We start from the raw sequence: 18,145 nt of genomic DNA, 5'->3' as shown, positions 1-18,145 counted from the left end.
ACAGACCATACCATCTGTCATCCTGGGAGCATTCAGGGCCTAGAACCCCATGCTCAGGGCCAGGAAAAGACCACTCACCCAAACCTCAAGTAACAAGTTGGGCCTGGGGTGCCAGAGCCTAGAACTTTCTGGTTGATGGGGGGTGGGGCTCAGCCAGGAAACCATGCTCTGGTCCCTGAGGTTCGACAGCCTTCAGAATATGCCAGTACCTCCCCACTGGCCTCCTCTCTGTCACCTTCCCCCAGGGAAATGCTGACACTCAGGACAGAGGCTGAATGCGGTGGAATCTCCAAGATGGAGAAGATATGGCCATAGCTTGCTGGGGGCAGGGGCTTGTGTTGGATTCCTAAGGGAACAAAGCACCTCAGCCTGGGTGACTCAGATGTATTCTCTTCCAGTTCTGGAGGCTGGGAGTCCCAGGTCGAGGTGTTGAGCCCATTCCTTCTGAGAGCTGTGAGGGAAGGACAGGTCTAGGCCTCTCTCCTTGCTTGTGGATGGCCGTCTACTGTCTCATATCAGCTTTCCTCCATGTGTCTCTGTGTCCAAACTTCCCTTTTATAAGGACACCACGTCCACCCTAATAACCTCATCTTCAGTAACTCATCTGTAATAATCTTATTTCCAAATAGGATCCCCGAGGTACTGGGGTTAGGACTTCGGCGTACGAACTACAGGGCATAGAATTCAACCCACGCTGGGCATTTGGAGGCAGCAGGTGCGGTGGGAAGAGTGAACCTTGGCTTGTGCAGGAAGATCTGACAAACTTGGGTTTACATTATCTTGGGTTTTCAAACGCCATCAGCGACTTTGGGCTCTGAGCCTCAGTTTCCTTACCTGCAGAATGGAGGTTGAGAAAGAGTTCATCTGTTCATTCTTCCTGTATCCTTTTCGTGAATGGCAGCCAAGCCCATGCTGGGGGGTACGTCATGAGCGCTGACCTCACAGGGTGCTGCGAGGACCGGGGAACCCACTAAGGCTCAAGTGAGTGCTGGCACATAGTAGGTGCTCTCCAAGCGTCCACCACCGTCCTCTCCCCTCCAGCCGTGGCGCACAAAGCTCTGGGGACGAGCAAGTTTCTGTCGGTGGAGGACCCCTGGGCCTCCATTCCGTGTGTCCTCACTCCTTCCCGGGGAAGGAGTTAGGCCTTGGGCTGGAGCAGACACCGTGGATGGCCCTGGTCATGAGAACGAGACAGTCTGGGGCTCCCAAGGAGAGTGGGCAGTGCCCCTGGCCAGGGTGGGAAAGCCCAGCGTGGTAGCACAAGGGCCACAGAGAAGCCACATGCCGCTCGCCTTGCACGTGTGCTGAGGAAAGCCTGACGGGGCTGCTGTGCTCTTTTCTCCCCACTGCTCTGGGCTTCTGCCTCCTCAGAGCCACTCTCCTCTGATAAACGCTGAACGTAAAATCAAAGACGCAGAACAGCACCTTTGCCATTTTCCACTATTTCATGATCGTGTTGACGCACCGGGGCTGTTTCCAGGCCCGGCATCCTGCCAGATCTCTGGTGTGCTCCCCGCCTGCCCCACCTCCCGCAGCATCTGAACTGAGCCCTGCGGGGCCTCTGGCCAGAGCTTTCTAAATATAGCTCCGTCCTCCTCCAGACTGCACAGACCAGATCCTCAGAATGGCTTCTGTCCTGATGGCCAGCCTCTAGGCTGTTTGTCAGTTGGGAGGGAGGAGCGGCACAGACAGGGAGTGGCCAGGCCTGGAGAGGAGCCCCAAAGCCGGGACACTAGCGACCCGAGACCCAGATGCCCAGGGGCCATGGCCTTGGCCCTGAGTTCCTGTCTTCTGTCACTGGGGAGGTGTGTCCCTGGCAGGCTCTGCTGAGCTGTGACTGAGGGACAGGACACTGGTGAGGCTGAAGAAAGAGAAAAATGGTGATCTTCCTAGGAGGTGGAAAGAGCCTGCCTGGAGGGTTGAACTCCTGACTTCACGTCTGAGCTGGGTGACTGGGCAGATCCACCACCTTAAACCTCAGCTTCTTGGTCTGTGAAGTGGGGGTAATAAGACCCTGTTGAGGGGCTTAAAGAGAGTTTGTGCCGAGTGGCAGGCACCAGTGGGCCTCTTGTGCCAGGGCTGTTACGGCTCTGAAGGACACTCTGTGACATCTCATCCCAGCTGCTCTGTGGCACTCAGGTGACCCTGACAGTCTTCACTGCTGTGTGTCTTTGGTTTTGCCTTGGTGTAGCATGAATTCCTTCTTCTGGTCCTAATGGTCCAAGAGGTACCCCAAGCCCAGAACCTCCACGGCCCTTTAGATAGGGAAGCAGCCAAGCCTTCAGAACTCACCTCCTCAGCCATCCTGCACCTAGCTGGGTGCCGAGCCCCCTTAAGACATCGGCCCACATGTGGACAGGGAAGAGGAGCTGGAACTACTAAAGAGAATAAAATCCTGCGGATGCCTGAGTGGCTCAGTTGGTTAAAGCGTCAGACTCATGATTCCGGCTCAGGTCACGATCTCACGGTTTGTGGGTTCGAGCCCGCTTCAGGCTCTGCGCTGGCAGTGTGGAGCCTGCTTGGGATTCTCTCCCTCTCTCTCTGCCCCTCCCCTGCTTGCCCGCTCTATCTCAAAAAAATAATTTTTTTTTTTTTTTTTTTTTTTTAAGAAAGAATAGGGGCGCCTGGGTGGCTCAGTTGGTTAAGCCTCCGACTTCGGCTCAGGTCATGATCTCACGGTCCATGGGTTCGAGCTCCACGTCGGGCTCTGTGCTGACAGCTCAGAGCCTGGAGCCTGCTTCAGATTCTGTGTCTCCCTCTCTCTCTGCCCCTCCCCTGCTCACACTCTGATTCTCTCTCTCTAAAATAAATAAACATAACAAAAGAAGAAAAATTTTAAAGTAGTAAAATCCTGGATTTCTCAGCTCCAGACTTGGCTCTACTTAGGAGGCACCAACCCATGTCCACCACACTCCCCACCTCCCATCTACTCAGTTTTGTTTAAGATGGGAGGACCTGACCTGTTCCCAGGATAGTTGGGACCTTGCCTCCTGCAGTTAAGGAGTCTTTAGTGGAGACACTTAAACTAACAACTGTTAGGATCAGGCCTAAGGCAGGGTAAAGATAGGAGTCAGAGGCTAAAAAATTTTAGCAGTCAAAGGCTTTATTTGGGAACTAAGTTCTCGGGCGAGGTTCCGTGACTCAGGGAGAGAGAGAGAGGAGTCAGGGAAGTCACCCCCAGGTGTGGCGGGGTGGGGTTTTTAAGCTGCAGCGGTTCCAGGTTTAGGTCCGGGTGGGCCTTTTTCGCGTCAGGTCGTGCTGTCGCTCGGTGATTGGTTGACCTCCAATTCGTTCTGGCAGCTACTAGGGGCTTTTGGTTGGGTTGTGCTGGCAAGATGGCCGTCCCCTCTACTGTGGTTCCAAGGACATCCTAACAACAACCTTCTATGGAAAGCCTGATCTTCGTACAAGGAGAAGCCACTCTGCTCCAGGAACTTTACTCCTATTGGGTGTACAGGTCACTACCCATGGATCTGACACTCTCTGGATAGAGATAAGTCAGGGCTAGATAGCGAAATCCTCAAGTGTTTCCAGGGATAGAAACAGAGAGTTGCTGGTAGAGACAGCAGCCCCTGTTTAGACTTTCCTTCCGACAAGCTGGTCCCTTGGCAGGGGGGCTAGTGCTCCATGGGGATAAGGCATCAGATGGGCATGGGCTGTCCAGCTTTGTGTTGCTATGGCCACCATTCACAGAGCACTAACTCAACACAGCAGTCCTGTGAAGTGGGTCCTGTTATCACCCTCATTTTCAAAAGAGGTTGAATTAATATCCCAAGGTCACACAGGTACGCAGTGAAAAAAACCAGGATTCAAAGTTTGTGCTTTTTTGGCCTTTATGATTTCTTCACACCTTGGAGTTCCAGGGTTTCCAGGATGATCACAGTTCTTAAAGAATAGTCGCCAGGGCTGCTGAGAGGACATACCCACAACCAACAAGCTGCCAGATTATTAGAACAAAAGCACCCGGCTTTCTCCAGGGGAAGTCATGCTGAACTAACTTACCAGAGCTCTCTGGTAGTTAGCAAAAACATGTCAGCAAAGGAAACCTGTAGGTTTAGTGTATTGAGGCTTTTCAGAAGTGTTTGGCAATGTTCCGTGCCAAAAATATTTTCATATCTGGAAGAATATGAGTTACTTTGCTGTGGCTTTGCAGGGAATGCTTTGTCATTAGGGTAAGGAAGATATTCCAAAGGATACATGTGCACCCCTCCTGATGGAGATTGGTAAATAGCAGTGCCTCCCAGGGATTGGTGCTAGTAAGGTTGTAGTTCATATATACATATTTTTTTTAATATGAAATTTATTGTCAAATTGGTTTGCATACAACACCCAGTGCTCATCCCAACAGGTGCCCTCCTCAATGCCCATCACCCACTTTCCTCTCCCTCCCACCCCCTATCAACCCTCAGTTTATTCCCAGTTTTTAAGAGTCTCTTATGGTTTGCCTGTACATATTTTTTAAATTAAAGATCTGGAAGAGGAAGCATATATAGAGGAAAATTCCAAGTCTGCAGGATTCTTGGGAAACGGGAAGCCAGATTAGTGGAATGTGTATGTTTTTTGCTTTGGTTCCCAAATCCTTGCTAATGATCGGCATTTTGTTGGCCTGATTGCCACAGTAACAATCAAGGGGTTTCATCCATTCCACGCTTAACTATCGCGTGCCCTCTATACGCCAGGTACCGTGCTGGACACAGGCATGGATCGCACATAGTTATTCTGCTTCACAAAAGTGGAATTCTGCAGGTCCTCCATTTGCTCTTTTTATTTCTTGAGCCATTGTAAACAGTGCTACCGCATTCTTTGTAATGTCCGCCCTCTGGCATTTCCCTAAGAAGTGACCGCATATACGATCATTTAATTGGTTCCCTCTCACTGGGCTTTCACATTATTTCTGGATTACAATAAAATAACAGTATAGCCTTAAACATTCCTGTATTCCAGGACGCCTGGATAGTTCAGTCAAGTAAGCATCTGATTCTTGATCTCAGGTCTTGATCTCATGGTCATGAGTTCAAGCCCCACATTGGGCTCTGCCCTGAGAAAGAAGCCTGCTTAAAAAAATAAAATCCATGGGGCACCTGGGAGGATCAGTCGGTTGAGCCTCTGACTTCACCTCAGGTCATGATCTCACGTTTGTGATTTCATGCCCCTCATCAAGCTCACTGCTGTAAGCACAGAGCCTGCTTCAGATCCTCTGTCCCCCTCCCTCTCTGCCCCTCCTCTGCTTGCACTCTCCCTCTCTCTCAAAAACAAATAAACCCTTTAAAAAATAAATCCCTGTGCTCTGATATTTGTCCATATGGACAAGTGTTTCTGAGGATAATCATCTGGAAGAGAAATTATGAGGTCGGGAGATACACATTTAAATTTTTTTATAGAAACTGATGAATTGCCTGCAAAAAACATCCAGCTCAGTTTTAATTACCCCCAGAGCATCTGGCAACGCCAATTTTCTCAAATCCCTACCAACATGGGATATTATAATGTTTCCTATCCTATAATGTTTCCTAACAACCATAAATTTGGTGGTTTTACAACAATATAAATTGATCATCTTATGGTTCTGGAGATCAGGAATCCCACTCGAGACTCACTGGGCTGAAATCTTAAGAGTATCAGCAGGACTGAGATCCTTCTGGAGGCTCTAGGAGAGATAGATCCTTAGTCCATGGCCCTCTTCCATCTTCAAAACCAGTGAAGTCTGGAGTCTTTCTCACGTGGCATCACTCTGACACTGACTCTTCTTCTGCCCCCCACCTCTCCATTTTCAAAGCCCCTTATGACATTGAGCACACCTGGATAACCAGGAGTCTCTCCTTACCATCAGGTCAGCTGACTAGCAACCTGAATTCCACCTGTGTCCTTAATTTCCCCCTGCCTTGTAATGTGACGCGTCCCGGGTTCCAAGGAGTCGGACATTTGGGGAAGGGGTATTTCTCTGCCTACCACAGATATCATCAACCTTTTTAATTGGGTCCATTCTAAGTGAAAACATGGTATCCTGCTCTTTTAAGTCACATTTTTTCAAGTGTGAGGTTGAACATCTTCTTCTGTGTGAAGAGGCAGAAGGGTTTTTGTTTTCGTAAGTTGTCTGTGTCTTTTGTCTCCTTTTCTGTTAGTTTTTTTTGGGGGGGGCGGGGGGTTGTTTTCAATGGAGTTAGAAGTTCTTGAGGGTAAGGACTTTTTCATATTCGTGTTTACATCCCAGTGCCTCAAGACATGGCCAGATTCAGAGAAACTACTCCCTGCCTGTTGGCTCTCCTTTCTTCTCTCCCACCCCATTCTCTTGCTTCTCTGCTTTGGAAGCAGTGCCTGGACCTGGATGCTTCTGGCTGAGCCGAATGTGTCTAGGAGCGGGTGGTGGTCTTATGGCTTACTTACAGCGCCGTGGACTTCTCAGGCCGTGACAGGCTCTGGGGTTCAGACAGATTGGGGGCACAGCCCATAACCCAACCCTGCGCTGAGGCAGCCCTCTGCCCCTTCCTGAGCCTGTTTTCTCACCTGTAAAAACCACGATGGTGGCATGCTGGCATTTTAGGGTTGCTGGTATGGAACAGGACAAATATTGACCCCTCCTTTTGAGAGCAAGGACCCCTCTCGCAGAGCTGCCCCACTTGCCATGGGGAGGCCAGGAGGAAGCCCTACTAGGAGGACCCGGCAGGGTGCCAGCCCCAGGGGTGCTCCATGCCCCCTGATCCACCTCGTGGCTCCACCCGACAGCAGGTAGAGATGACTTTCCCCTGCCTCTGACCTAGAAACGGAGGTGCAGAGAGGCCACGGGGCCCCAGACGGCGTGGCTAGTTTGGTGTAAGGGGACTCTTCCCGACCAGCCCGCTCCCACGGCCTCCCTCTCTCCCCGGCTTCTCCAGCCAGCTGGGCTGCAGGGCCCATGCCAGCCGCCCTCCTCCTTCCTTTGGAAGCTAGCAACTGCCCTTGCCTGGCAGCCTCAGACCCGGGACTCTGAGGAGGGGGGCCACGGGAACCCTCTGCGGCCCTTTCCTTCATGGTCAGCAGCCTGGGCTCCAGCCCCTCCAGTGCAGCCGCCTGGGGCTGGAACTCATTAGCTCTTTTATTAAATCCATCTGCTCTGCTTGGAGATGGCCCCGAGTCTCCGTGCTCCCCGCCCTGGGTATGTGAGGCGGGGGCTGCACACAGATGCCATTGTGTGAACTGGGTCGGCGTCCTGGAGGGCAGAGGCCCAGGCGCCCTGTGTGGGCGAGGGCCCCGCCCGGCCTGGAGGGTGTGGATACTGAGGAGCAGGAGTCCACATGGCCGTGGAGTGAGGGGGAGTCTGGAGAACCCTGAGCCTTGGGTGGGGGGCGTGCTGGGATAAAATGGGACACTGCAGGTTTGCTGCTCTGCCTTCCGCTAATGAAGCCACCCCCTCCCCCTCCCCAGGAGTGCATCATTGACGAGGACTGCGGGCCCGCCAGGTATTGCCAGTTTGCTAGCTTCGAGTACACCTGCCAGCCTTGCCGGGACCAGCAGACGGTGAGTGTGCCCAGAGGCGTCTGCGGCTGCAGCACCGGGTCTTGGGGGCTGGGCTGGGTCCCAGAGAAGGAGACCTGGGGGAGAAGCCTTCCCGGAAGTCTTCTGTGGGGCTTTTAACCATGTCCGTGCTTGGAAGAGCCTCTCCATGCGGCCCAATGGGGCTGACTCCTGGAGTGACAAGGAGGCCATCTGCAGACCTGCCACCACCCTCACTTGCCGCATGATCTCATGGGTGACAGAGGAGGGAGGGAAGGCGGGGACCGGGTACCTGTCATTCCCCCGGGGTAGACCCATCCCCGTAGATGCTGCCAGTGACACTATTGCAGCCCCCACCCCCCACCCTCCACCCTCCAGATCTTTCTCCCCATCTGCCCAGAGAGGGCGGAGGGAGGGCCGGAAGAAGCCAGAGGACTTCCCTGATAGAGATTCCACAGAGAAGCACGAAGCCAGGGAAGCAGGGACTCCCTCCACCCAACAGATGTTTTGGACAAAGCCATATGGGCTCATTGACTTTTCTTGTCCTTTTTCATTACTGAGGCAGTAATAACACAGCATGATAACAAGTTTGGAAAACAGAGGGCTTCTTCCTCCCCTGTCTGGTGCCAGCTGTGGTCAGGCAGCTGCAGGTGTCCCTCCAGCCTGCCACCTCCAAGTGTGACTGTGGGGCCCCGGTGTGCTCCGTGCTTGTCAGTCCCGCGTGCAGCTCCAGACTGTGGCACCCCCACGCCCTCCCCATCCAGATGGCCTTCCGGGCTTGGGCCTGGATTTAGTCAGCTGTCAAATCAGGCTGCTGCCTGCAGCTGTGGGCCATAAGCCACATTCCTTCCTGACCTAGGCGCCTAATAAAAAGGAGGCAAGGCACAAGTCTATGGGGGAAACACTACGTCCTTTGCAAAATCTCAAGCTACATAGGAAATGCTCCAGATACGTGACTCACCCCAGGTGCCATCTTTCCAGTGTTCTCCCATCTCTGCTCCCTTAACTTCCACTAAAAGCCCCCCAAGCCTCAGACCTCAGTTGCCTCCTCTGTATAATGGGAGCATGTGGTTAACCCACGTGTGGCATTTTCAGGGCTGGGGACAGTGACAGTACGTGAGCCAGCATGCTGTTGTTTGCCCGCAGCTCTGCACCCGGGACAGTGAGTGCTGTGGAGACCAGCTGTGCGTCTGGGGTCACTGCACCAAGGCAGCCACCAGAGGCGGCAACGGGACCATCTGTGACAACCAGAGGGACTGCCAGCCTGGGCTGTGCTGTGCCTTCCAGAGAGGTGGGTGGGCTCTCCACTGGGTACGGGGCAAGCCCTGTCCCAAGCTCCACCATCTTGGTCTTCCTGCGGCCCCATCTGTGCCAGACACACCTTTGCAGGCTCCCACCTCCTTGGCAGGCTCCCAGACACTCAGGGTGCATCCCAGCCCCACAGCCTGGCCTGAGGCAGGCCCCCACCTGGAGCAGACCACCAGGTCTTCTGTCTGTGTCTCCTGTTGACACCTAGAAAAGTTAAATCCCTTCAGGATGCATGAGCCCAGGGCAGGAGGAACAAGCCCTCTCCACTCTCCACCTCATTTCCCAGGCCCTGAAGGTAGCACCTGGCCCTGTCCTGTCCTCTGAGGATGTCCCCCTTCTGTCTTCCATTTTCACTGGCCCTCGTGGGTGAGGTCGCTCAGGCTCTTCCCTCCTGCAGTGTTTCTGAAAATGTCTCCTTCAGCTGCCTCCCCAGCTCGGCCTCTGCAGCCCCCAGCCTGCCTGGTACCTTCTGTCCCAGCCATTTCCCTCCAGGTCGGCGCTCCGTGTGGCTCCTCTGGCAGCTGTGGTTGCTCTGCTCTGTCTCATCAGACTCCTCCGTCTCCCTTCCAAGGCTTCCCCCAGGCCACAGCCAACCCCAGGCCTCTGTTGCTGCTGTGTCCCAGGCTTGAGGGCCTTTCTTACACTCTTTATTTCTCCAGACCTTTGGCCTCAAAACCGAGCACAAGCCCCCCCTCTCCAGGCAGTCCTCCCTAACTGCTCCAGCCTTCCAGACTCATTCCCTCCACAGCCCATTCTGCCATTTTGTTTCTTCTCATTTCACCTCTTTAATTTTAACCTCCACTTCGAGGTTGAGGGGCTGGAAAGTTGGGGCTCCACCCCATTTCTCTGCTTCCTTCTGTGGTACCTGCCTGCTTGGTGCTGGGCACACAGGGGTGACTTTCCCCTGGCCCTAGGTCTCTTGTTTCCTGTGTGCACACCCCTGCCCGTGGAGGGTGAGCTGTGCCATGACCCCGCCAGCCGGCTTCTGGACCTCATCACCTGGGAGTTAGAGCCTGATGGAGCTCTGGACCGATGTCCGTGTGCCAGTGGCCTTCTCTGCCAACCCCACAGGTGAGGCCCCACCTGCCCTCCCTGTTAGAGGTTGAGAGCAGATGAGATGCCACCCAGTAGGATCTCAGGAGCAGAGGGGTGATGTGGATTTAGTTCAGGGTAGGTTTAATTTGAGGTGTCCTTGGGTCTTCTGGATGGAGCATCTGATAGCAGTCAGATCTATCGTTCTGGGGCTCGGGAGAAGGTGTGGCCAGGGGTACAGATGCAGAGCTCATCCGCACGGTGGTTGAAGCCTCATCATGAATAGGTGGCCAAGGGAGATGGTGTAGAGGCAGAAGAGCTCCCGCCTAGGACCATCACTGTGAAGGACAAGCTGAGAAGTTGCTGGCAGAGATGACTGAGAAGGCACAGAGGTAGAAGGGAAACTAGAGAGTGGGCCACCAAATTGGAGGGCACCACTGATGGTGTCATAAGCTGCTGAGAACCCGTGAAGGAGAGGTGTGGCCTCTGTGCAGTCACTCTCAACCTTCCCTCCAGCAGAACCCAGGGTGGCCGGGCAGACAGATAGAACTCCCTGGCCCTGTCTCGTGATATGACAGGCTCCACCCCACCGTCAGGAATTGTTCCCACCAGGAGGCCCAGATGGGCAGGGGGCTGAGAGGGGTGACACATTGCCATGAACTGTCGGGCCCCCAAGTCCTCAGGGCCTGCCCCAGAGAGTCTCACAGGAAGACGGACCTCCATCAGAGGTGTGCAGCCATCCCTCTAAAAGTGGCCTTCCCTCAGCAATGTTTGTTAAAGTAAGATGTGGACAGGAAAGTGAGACTCCACTGAGATCTTAGCGGAGGGGTGAAGGTGAGTTCCAGGCGCGGGGCCTTTGCTTTCCTGCTTGGGTCTCCCCGTGTTGATGAGTCCAACTTCACACGCCCTCCCCCTGCGGGGACACATGGCCCTCGGCTGAGTCCCTGCCCGGTCTCTCCCTAGCCACAGCCTGGTGTACGTGTGCAAGCCGGCCTTCATCGGGAGCCGTGGTGAGGACGGAGAGAGCCTGGTGCCCAGAGGGGCCCCCAACGAGTACGAAGATGGCAGCTTCATTGAGGAGGTGCGCCAGGAGCTGGAGAACCTGGAGAGGAGCCTGTCTGTGGAAATGGCTCTCGGGGAGCCCGGTGCTGCCTCTGAGCTGCTGGAGGGAGAAGAGATTTAGACCCAGGCTTGTTTTGTGGGTAGACATGCAATAGAAATAGCTAATTTATTTCCCCAGCTGTGTCCTCTAGGTGTGGGCTTTACCGGGCTTTTTTCCACGGCCTCTTCCCAGTACATGTTCCCTCTGGCTTGAAACAAAATGAGGTGCTGTGTATTTGCCCAACACCCCCCCCCAGACTGTGCACGGTTCCCGTGCCTGGGGAAGATGGGGGTGTATGGGAGGGTGGAGGGCTGCTAAACTCGTCCAGATCATTGGCTGCATTGCCTCTGCTGGTTGGCACCTGGCACATTTCATTTTGTTCTACATCCCTTGGAGAATTGCTGGAGAGGAGGCAAGGGGAAAGGATGCAGATTTCCCCATGATGGGTTTTGGGGAAATGTTGACTCTTACACAGGTGGAGAAGAGTGCCCTGCTTTGCAAACGTAAACCTGGTGAAAATGTAACAGGTGGCTTTTCCACGCATTTCTTCCCACAGGCACAGGCAGGCTGTGCCTTCAGCTGCTGTGGGTGACGTGTTCTGTGCACTCTGTGTTCCATGTGTCCCTGTTCTTTCATCATTGTTACTCGGCTCCTACCTCTGTGCCAGGGGAGCAGTTCTGCATCACTTGCCAGTCCGGTGAGGAGGGTGGTGGTCTCCCCATCTGTCAGGATTTTGGTGTCTCAGAGACATCAAGTTGCTTGCCCAAGTCACACAGCTAGTGAAGATCAGAGCAAGATGCACCCAGGTGTGATTCCAAGCCCAGTGCTCTGCCCACCAGCCTCACGGCCACAGAAAGCACTCCATAAAAGGAGGGAGGATGGGTTTTTTTGTTTGTTTTTTGTTTTTGAGGCGTATCTGGAAGTAAGGCCAACCTAGTTCACTGTAAGATTAAACTTCTACTGGTAGAAATAGCATTCTCCTCAGTGTGGGGGTGGCCATCATTCTAGTGGAGACAAGCGATATTGACGCTGTCCCCCTATGGCAGTTAGTTATGTTAGTGACTTTGAAAGTACTACGATTGGTGCATAAGATATATGTTAACTTGTCAGAAACAGTGATTGTAGGGCCAGGATTATAAATGAAATTTGCAAAATCACTTACCAGCAACTGAAGACCATTATAAACCACGTGGAGAAAATCAAACCAAGCAAGGTTCTATGAAATATGGTTGTAACATCCACACTGAGAGCACTGGACTGGATGCTATTCTGCAAATGGCATTTTCAGGTGCCATTGACTGTTTCCATCATGTATTCATCCAGAGTTAAATTTTAAAATTGCACATGATTGTATAAGCATGCTTTGAGTTTTAAATTATGTATAAACATCTATGTTGCATCTAAAAATCAAGCATAAATCACTTAGACGACTCCTTTATAGTTCTTGAATGTCTTCTTTCTTTTTGACTTTGAATAAATAAAATGGGAATGATCTGCATTGTCCACAAACAAACAAAACCAAAAAACTCTTCCACGTAAGTGACTTTAACATTCAAGTGAAGCACACCGGTTTTAGCATCAAAATATTTTAGAAATGTTCACTGCTTTTGTAAGGCATTAGTCTTAAGAGTGTCAATACTTCACTGTCTTCTGAAAGAGTAAATGGAGTGTATATGACTCTTCTTTCCACTCAAATGCGGTTCTGGGCCAGAACATAGATCTTCAGGGACTATAATAATAAAAAGACAATATATTAAGGTCTGCTGGGGGAGGGGGCAGTCACCGGATTAGGCAGTCTACCTCTATCATCTCTAATCTTCATTGAATCCACGAGTATTTTTTCATTTAGCAGATGAAAAAAAAAAAGGAAGCTCAAAAATATTAAGCGATAGTGCTAAAAGTCAAATAAAAAATCTAGTACAGTAGGCCCAGGATATACTGATGATTTTAAGATCAAATATAGAGCTGAACTCTACTCAGTGTCAAAAGTCACCAGGACCACTCTACATCCTTACTACTCAACAGGTACTGACTGAGAGCCTACTCAGAACCAGGTGCTAAGATCTGCTGTGGGGCTGCCAGGTTGAGCCAGATAGGGTCCATACCCTGGGCACATCACAGCCTCATGAGAGATACACATTAAACCCAGCACCCACCAAAGCAGTCAACCCAATGTCAGAACGGTGATGGGAGCCCCAGAGAACACTCAGCTGCATGGGAATTGGCTCTCAGAGATCAGAGTTTATCAGGTGATCAGAAGGAACAGGAAAGGGCATTCTGAGCCAGGGCAGAGGGAGAGAGGTGAGAAAAAGAGCTGGCACATAGAGGAAACTGCAAGTAATTCACAGTGCCTGGAAGGCAAGGTGAATTTGAACAAGCATGTGGAAATGAAGCTGAAGATTATTTTGTTCGGCAAAAATTTTGAGTTCCTACTGCGCCAGGCCCTACCTGCATGAGTACCAGGAGACCATGGTACATAAGATAAAGCTAAGTCCCTCCCTCACAGAATTTATGTGCGGATCCACCCTGCTCCCCTGTCCTCAGAGCCCACTTCCAGTGGGAAACTGCATTTGACAGAACACATTTGGCACCATTACTGGAAAAACAGAACCACTGCGTATTTCTCTCTCAACAAACCGGTACTCCTTAATTAAATGGGTTACTTAAGCATTATAAAAGAGGCTGAACACTCAGTTCACTGGGGAAAGAGGCAGGTTGGGAGCAAAGAAAGCAGAAAGGAAGTATGTTCCCCACTTCTCAGGCAAGGCTGTAAGGTCCACTAATCAATCATTCCTGGCCTGGTCAATTCTCAGGCTCTGACCAGTCAGAAGACCTGTTTCTCCAGTAAAGATGAGCTGGTGAGGGGATGAAGAGGCGTGCTGTCATGGGGAAGGGGCAGAGCATTTCTCCCCAGTGCTTTTTTGCCCTCCTAGCTTGGCCCCTAATGATCGCTGTGCGCTTTTCTGAATGGTCACACACACTTTCACGCACTCTTGATCTTGTCAAGTATTCTTGTTTCTAAAAGCTGACTTTTGAAAATTAACACCAGAACTAATCAGGTGGTCACATAGCACCCTTCTTCCCCACAGGAATGGCACTGAAGGAGCACCTTTGATGACATGTACTCCTAGTCTAGATGGCTATAAGCTTTATTTGGGCCATGAACTCCTTTGCAAACCTGATAAAAAAAAATATTTTACTAGGCCCCTAGAAAACTATACATTCCACACAATTTTGCTTTTAAAAATGTAAGTTGCCTTATAAGGCTTCTGACTGCTAATGACTAAAATATTGCCTTGTTTTTCAAAAACTACACAGACTTTAGATGGAATAGTTTTATTTAGCAAATAAAAAAAAGCTGCTTCAGATTATCTTCTATTCCATATACTCTAGACTATAATTTGTTAAGTCACAAGTGCAAAAGAGCTGGTTAGGGTCTTGATGCTAAACAAAGAGACAGAATTCAGCAGGAGAACTAGAGTAGCCAATTGCAAAGGAAATACTAGCAAATGAACCAGAATAAATGATTTTATTGTATTCCATACATTCACAGGTCACTTCCAGATTTAGCAACAACACTGATTAGCCATGCTCAGATTCTGTGTACTCATTTAGCTTCAACCATGTAGTAAGTTTTAGCTCTCTCCTGGCCTAGAGAAGGACCACACCACCATTCCCAACCGTGTAGCCTGGCAACGATTTTTCTAGCTGTGGCAGAGCCTCACGGCCCCCTCCCCCACCATTTTCTCAGAATCTGTAAGTACTTCCCATCCGTTATGAAACAGATCGCCAAATACTCTAGTGCAGGGCTCCTTTGCTCTTTTTATCTCATCGTAGCTATTACCCCTTACTTACACCTTGGTTTGACAGGTGGACTTTGAACTAGCAAGCTTCTACAGACCAGCCAGACACAGCACAGTCCTGAAAGCATAGCTTCTGCTTCTCTGACCAGAATGCACTCCTCACCTTCAGCACCTGCTTCAGATACGTAGGTACTTGGTTCTCCCACGGCATGCCTGGTCGATGCAAACCCATCTCTCCCATGGTAGAAGCTCTTCAAAACCCTTGTGCGACCTCTGAGGAACAGGGTCACGATTTATTGCATGTGGTCTGTGTCCACCTCAGGAGATTCAGCAGATGAGTGATCACTAGGCCCCGCTGCCCTGCGTTTGGGCAACTGATCCAGTTCCTGCCTCAAGTGATTCTCTGAATCTGAGGGAGGTGGATCACATTAACCGCCCTCGCATAAATTACTGCGCCCATCACCACAAACTGAGTTTGAACAGTTCGTCGCTCCCTTTACTGAAATGGTCAAAGTGCAACACCGTGCTCTCACTCTATCAGGCACTGAAAAGCAGGAAGCTTCAACTTTTTTTCTATAATGAGATCTATTTTCTTCACTCTTGGTATTTGTAGTATGCCTGTAATCAGCAGCAGCAAACACAAAACAAAAAGCAGGGCAGAAGGCACAGAATGAGGAGCAGGTGTGAGAACTTTACCGTTTGCTCTTAAAGGAACACGAAACCAAACCAAACCAAGCCCAAAGCCTGTTTTGTTGACAACTGGCCTCTCCTGCTGCACAGAGTCAGTCCTTAAACGCAGAAACTCGATTTATTAACCCCTAAATTCCAAGTAAGTAGGCCTGTATCAGAACCAAAGAGTTGTCATGTCACACCAGAAAATCCAAGTGATTGGAAAGACAATTCACTGCACATGCTTCCAAGAAGCAGAGGAGACTATGAGAACGCCAACCCCCTAACGCAGACTCAGAACAGTACTTAGATGAAATTTAGCAGAATGCACACAGTTTACATGGAATAAAAATGAGCCAGAAAAATACCTTAGAAAATATTTTTTCCCCCTGTGGATTCCAAGAAACTTTAAAGATATTATGGAATTCTCAATCATTATATTCAAACTACAAAGCCAACATCTGCTAATACTATTTTCTAATTCTATCTTTCTTAAAAGGAAATAAGGTAAAAATCTGATTTTGAAATATTGACAGGATCCTCCAAAGTATTAACATCTTTTCATCTGAGAACTTTACTGTAAACGTATCTTACAGAAAGAATTATTCAATACTCATTACAAAATATTAAAGAAAATAAATCTATTCTTAACCCAGACTCTTCATCCACAAAAGTTTAATGACTAAAGTAACACAACAGAATGAACAAATGTTTTATTGGCATGTTCATCGTTGTAAACAGCATCTGGCATGAAAAAGTTTTACCAAAACCTTTTTAATTGATTTTTATAAATTAGATGGCATTTTCAAAATTTATGTAGAATTGTGTTCATTGAAGTCATATTTAGCAAAGCAAAAACTTGCCCATTCTAATAGACTTTGCAATGAAATCATGTTGACTACATCAGCCTGTGCTATGACCTGACTTACTAGCAAGTTTTTTTCAACACGATGTTAAGACGCTTTCGCAAAGTTAAACTACATGTAACTACAAATCAACTCCAAAAATTAAAGTGGGACTTACAAGGGTTCAAGAAGATTCAAACTTGAAGTAAATCTTCAAAAGTAAATGTACAAAGGAAAAAACTGAAGCCGCTGAACAGAAAAACCTCATTAACAAGGGCAAATACAATTGTATGGGACCCAGCACTGAGGAACCTCACTGAGGATTACATGTACATAGACTGCTATACTCCTCAATGTACACAAATGTACATCATGAATGGTACGTGAAAAGAATAACCATGGGAAATAGTTGAACTGCAATTATGATAACTCAATAGGATCAATTTTATTTACATGCTGAATGAACGAGTGAACCATATTCTCTACATCCATAACTTAAGTACAATCAGTTATAATTACAATATTGCAGCAATTTGAGCTGCTACCTGCTGGGAGCGGTCTAAGGGAAACGTTTTGATGTTCCAGAATAATGTTTTAATACTTTGCAAAAAATGAAACAAAATAAAAACACAACTTCACAATTCTTTACTGGGTTATGGCTGGTTCTAAGAATTTCTCTCTTCAGCTCCTATTTTTGCTGCTTTCCAAGAGTCAACACACAGTTGCATTTACTTCCAAATTGTCAATGAGGTAATGTGTGTATCAGTGAAATAAACAGAAAATTCATTCATTCATGGCCTTTGCACAGCTTTTATTATGAAGCTATGAGCATCCTGTTTGAGGCTAGTTTTACTAGCGGCTATGTGCACATTTGTCCGCAATAAAAGAAGTGTACTCGTTCCCCTTCCCCCTTTCCTAGTAGCAGGTTTCGCTTTTTGTTTTTTGTTTTTATTTTTTTGCACATCCCTTTTCACTTTACAGTACATTTGACTATAGTGCACAACATGATTCCAAGTCAAAACAGTGGCCCATTGGGCACTGAGCTTCTGATTGGTGAAGGGCAGTCCAATCAGTGCTGGTGTCACTGGGTTACCCCTAACCATGTCCGGCCATAACGGCACTACACAGTAGCAGTGAACCATCTAATTAAAACCAAAAATCCCCCAGGGAAAATGCTACACTAGCAGAGTCAGTCTTGAGTCAGATCTTTATTTGGTGCTCCATCCAGATATATTTTTAGTGCTTTCTCTTTCCGAGGTGAGTACGTTACACGATGTCCCGTCTTCTGCAGTCGACTGCTTTCTTTTTTCATCAGTTCATTTCTTTGTTCGTCTGTTAACTCCATTAATTCTTCTGTTTTATCCCTACATTTAAAATATTAATTACATATTAGATTGGTATAGCCATCTGCCTTTAGTAACTTACGCTTGAATGTTATAATGCTCCTTGTTAAGAAAATGAAATCTGATTGTCACTGGTGAAGTTAAATAATCTCATACTAAGATGTCCTGGATGGCAAATGTGTTTATTATATTAACACAGCAATGACTTCTAAAAATGGTACAGAAAAATTCCCATGCTATTGTAAGTGTAATAACAGCCACCACTGATTGAACATTTATATATAACATATACTATGGACAGTTTTGTTAAATGCAGTAGTCCTTGTTCTCAGAAAATCCTGCAAGGCTGACATCACTGTCACCATTTCACAGATGACGAGGAGTTAGGTAAGTAACAAAGCCTAGTCAGAACTCTTATCTGCCAGGCATCAATGACTATTCTTTTTCCTCCGTATTTGTGCTGGCTCACACAGTAGCCACTTGCTACACGTGCCTACTGAAAGCTTGAGACCTACTGGAAGCGTAACACACACTATTTCTAAGAATTACTGTAAGAAAAAGAATGTAAAATAC

At 49.0% G+C, this 18,145-nt stretch overlaps 2 protein-coding genes across 4 annotated transcripts in view; one reads left to right on the top strand and one right to left on the bottom strand.

Annotated features, from left to right (window-relative positions):
• DKK3 (dickkopf WNT signaling pathway inhibitor 3) overlaps positions 1 to 16,862 on the top strand; it is a 51,201-nt gene extending 34,339 nt beyond the window's left edge. Inside the window, exons 5-8 of the mRNA XM_047070897.1 lie at positions 7,402 to 7,494; positions 8,617 to 8,761; positions 9,693 to 9,849; positions 10,774 to 16,862. Coding sequence (XP_046926853.1) covers positions 7,402 to 7,494; positions 8,617 to 8,761; positions 9,693 to 9,849; positions 10,774 to 10,993 — 615 coding nt within the window. The 3' untranslated portion in view covers positions 10,994 to 16,862. The remainder of the gene's footprint in view (positions 1 to 7,401; positions 7,495 to 8,616; positions 8,762 to 9,692; positions 9,850 to 10,773) is intronic.
• The window catches only part of USP47 (ubiquitin specific peptidase 47), a 108,515-nt gene continuing 106,452 nt past the window's right edge, over positions 16,083 to 18,145 (bottom strand). For all 3 annotated transcript variants that reach the window (XM_047070894.1, XM_047070896.1, XM_047070895.1), the window contains one exon: positions 16,083 to 17,593. In XM_047070894.1, the coding sequence (XP_046926850.1) occupies positions 17,419 to 17,593 (175 nt within the window). In that variant the 3' untranslated portion in view covers positions 16,083 to 17,418. The remainder of the gene's footprint in view (positions 17,594 to 18,145) is intronic.

Source organism: Lynx rufus, unplaced genomic scaffold (assembly GCF_022079265.1).
Source record: "Lynx rufus isolate CCGP_SWC_20201006 ecotype Redwood Valley unplaced genomic scaffold, mLynRuf1.p SCAF_9, whole genome shotgun sequence".
In the NCBI taxonomy this organism is placed as follows: Eukaryota; Metazoa; Chordata; class Mammalia; order Carnivora; family Felidae; genus Lynx; species Lynx rufus.
This window is presented reverse-complemented; position numbering and strand designations above follow the sequence as displayed.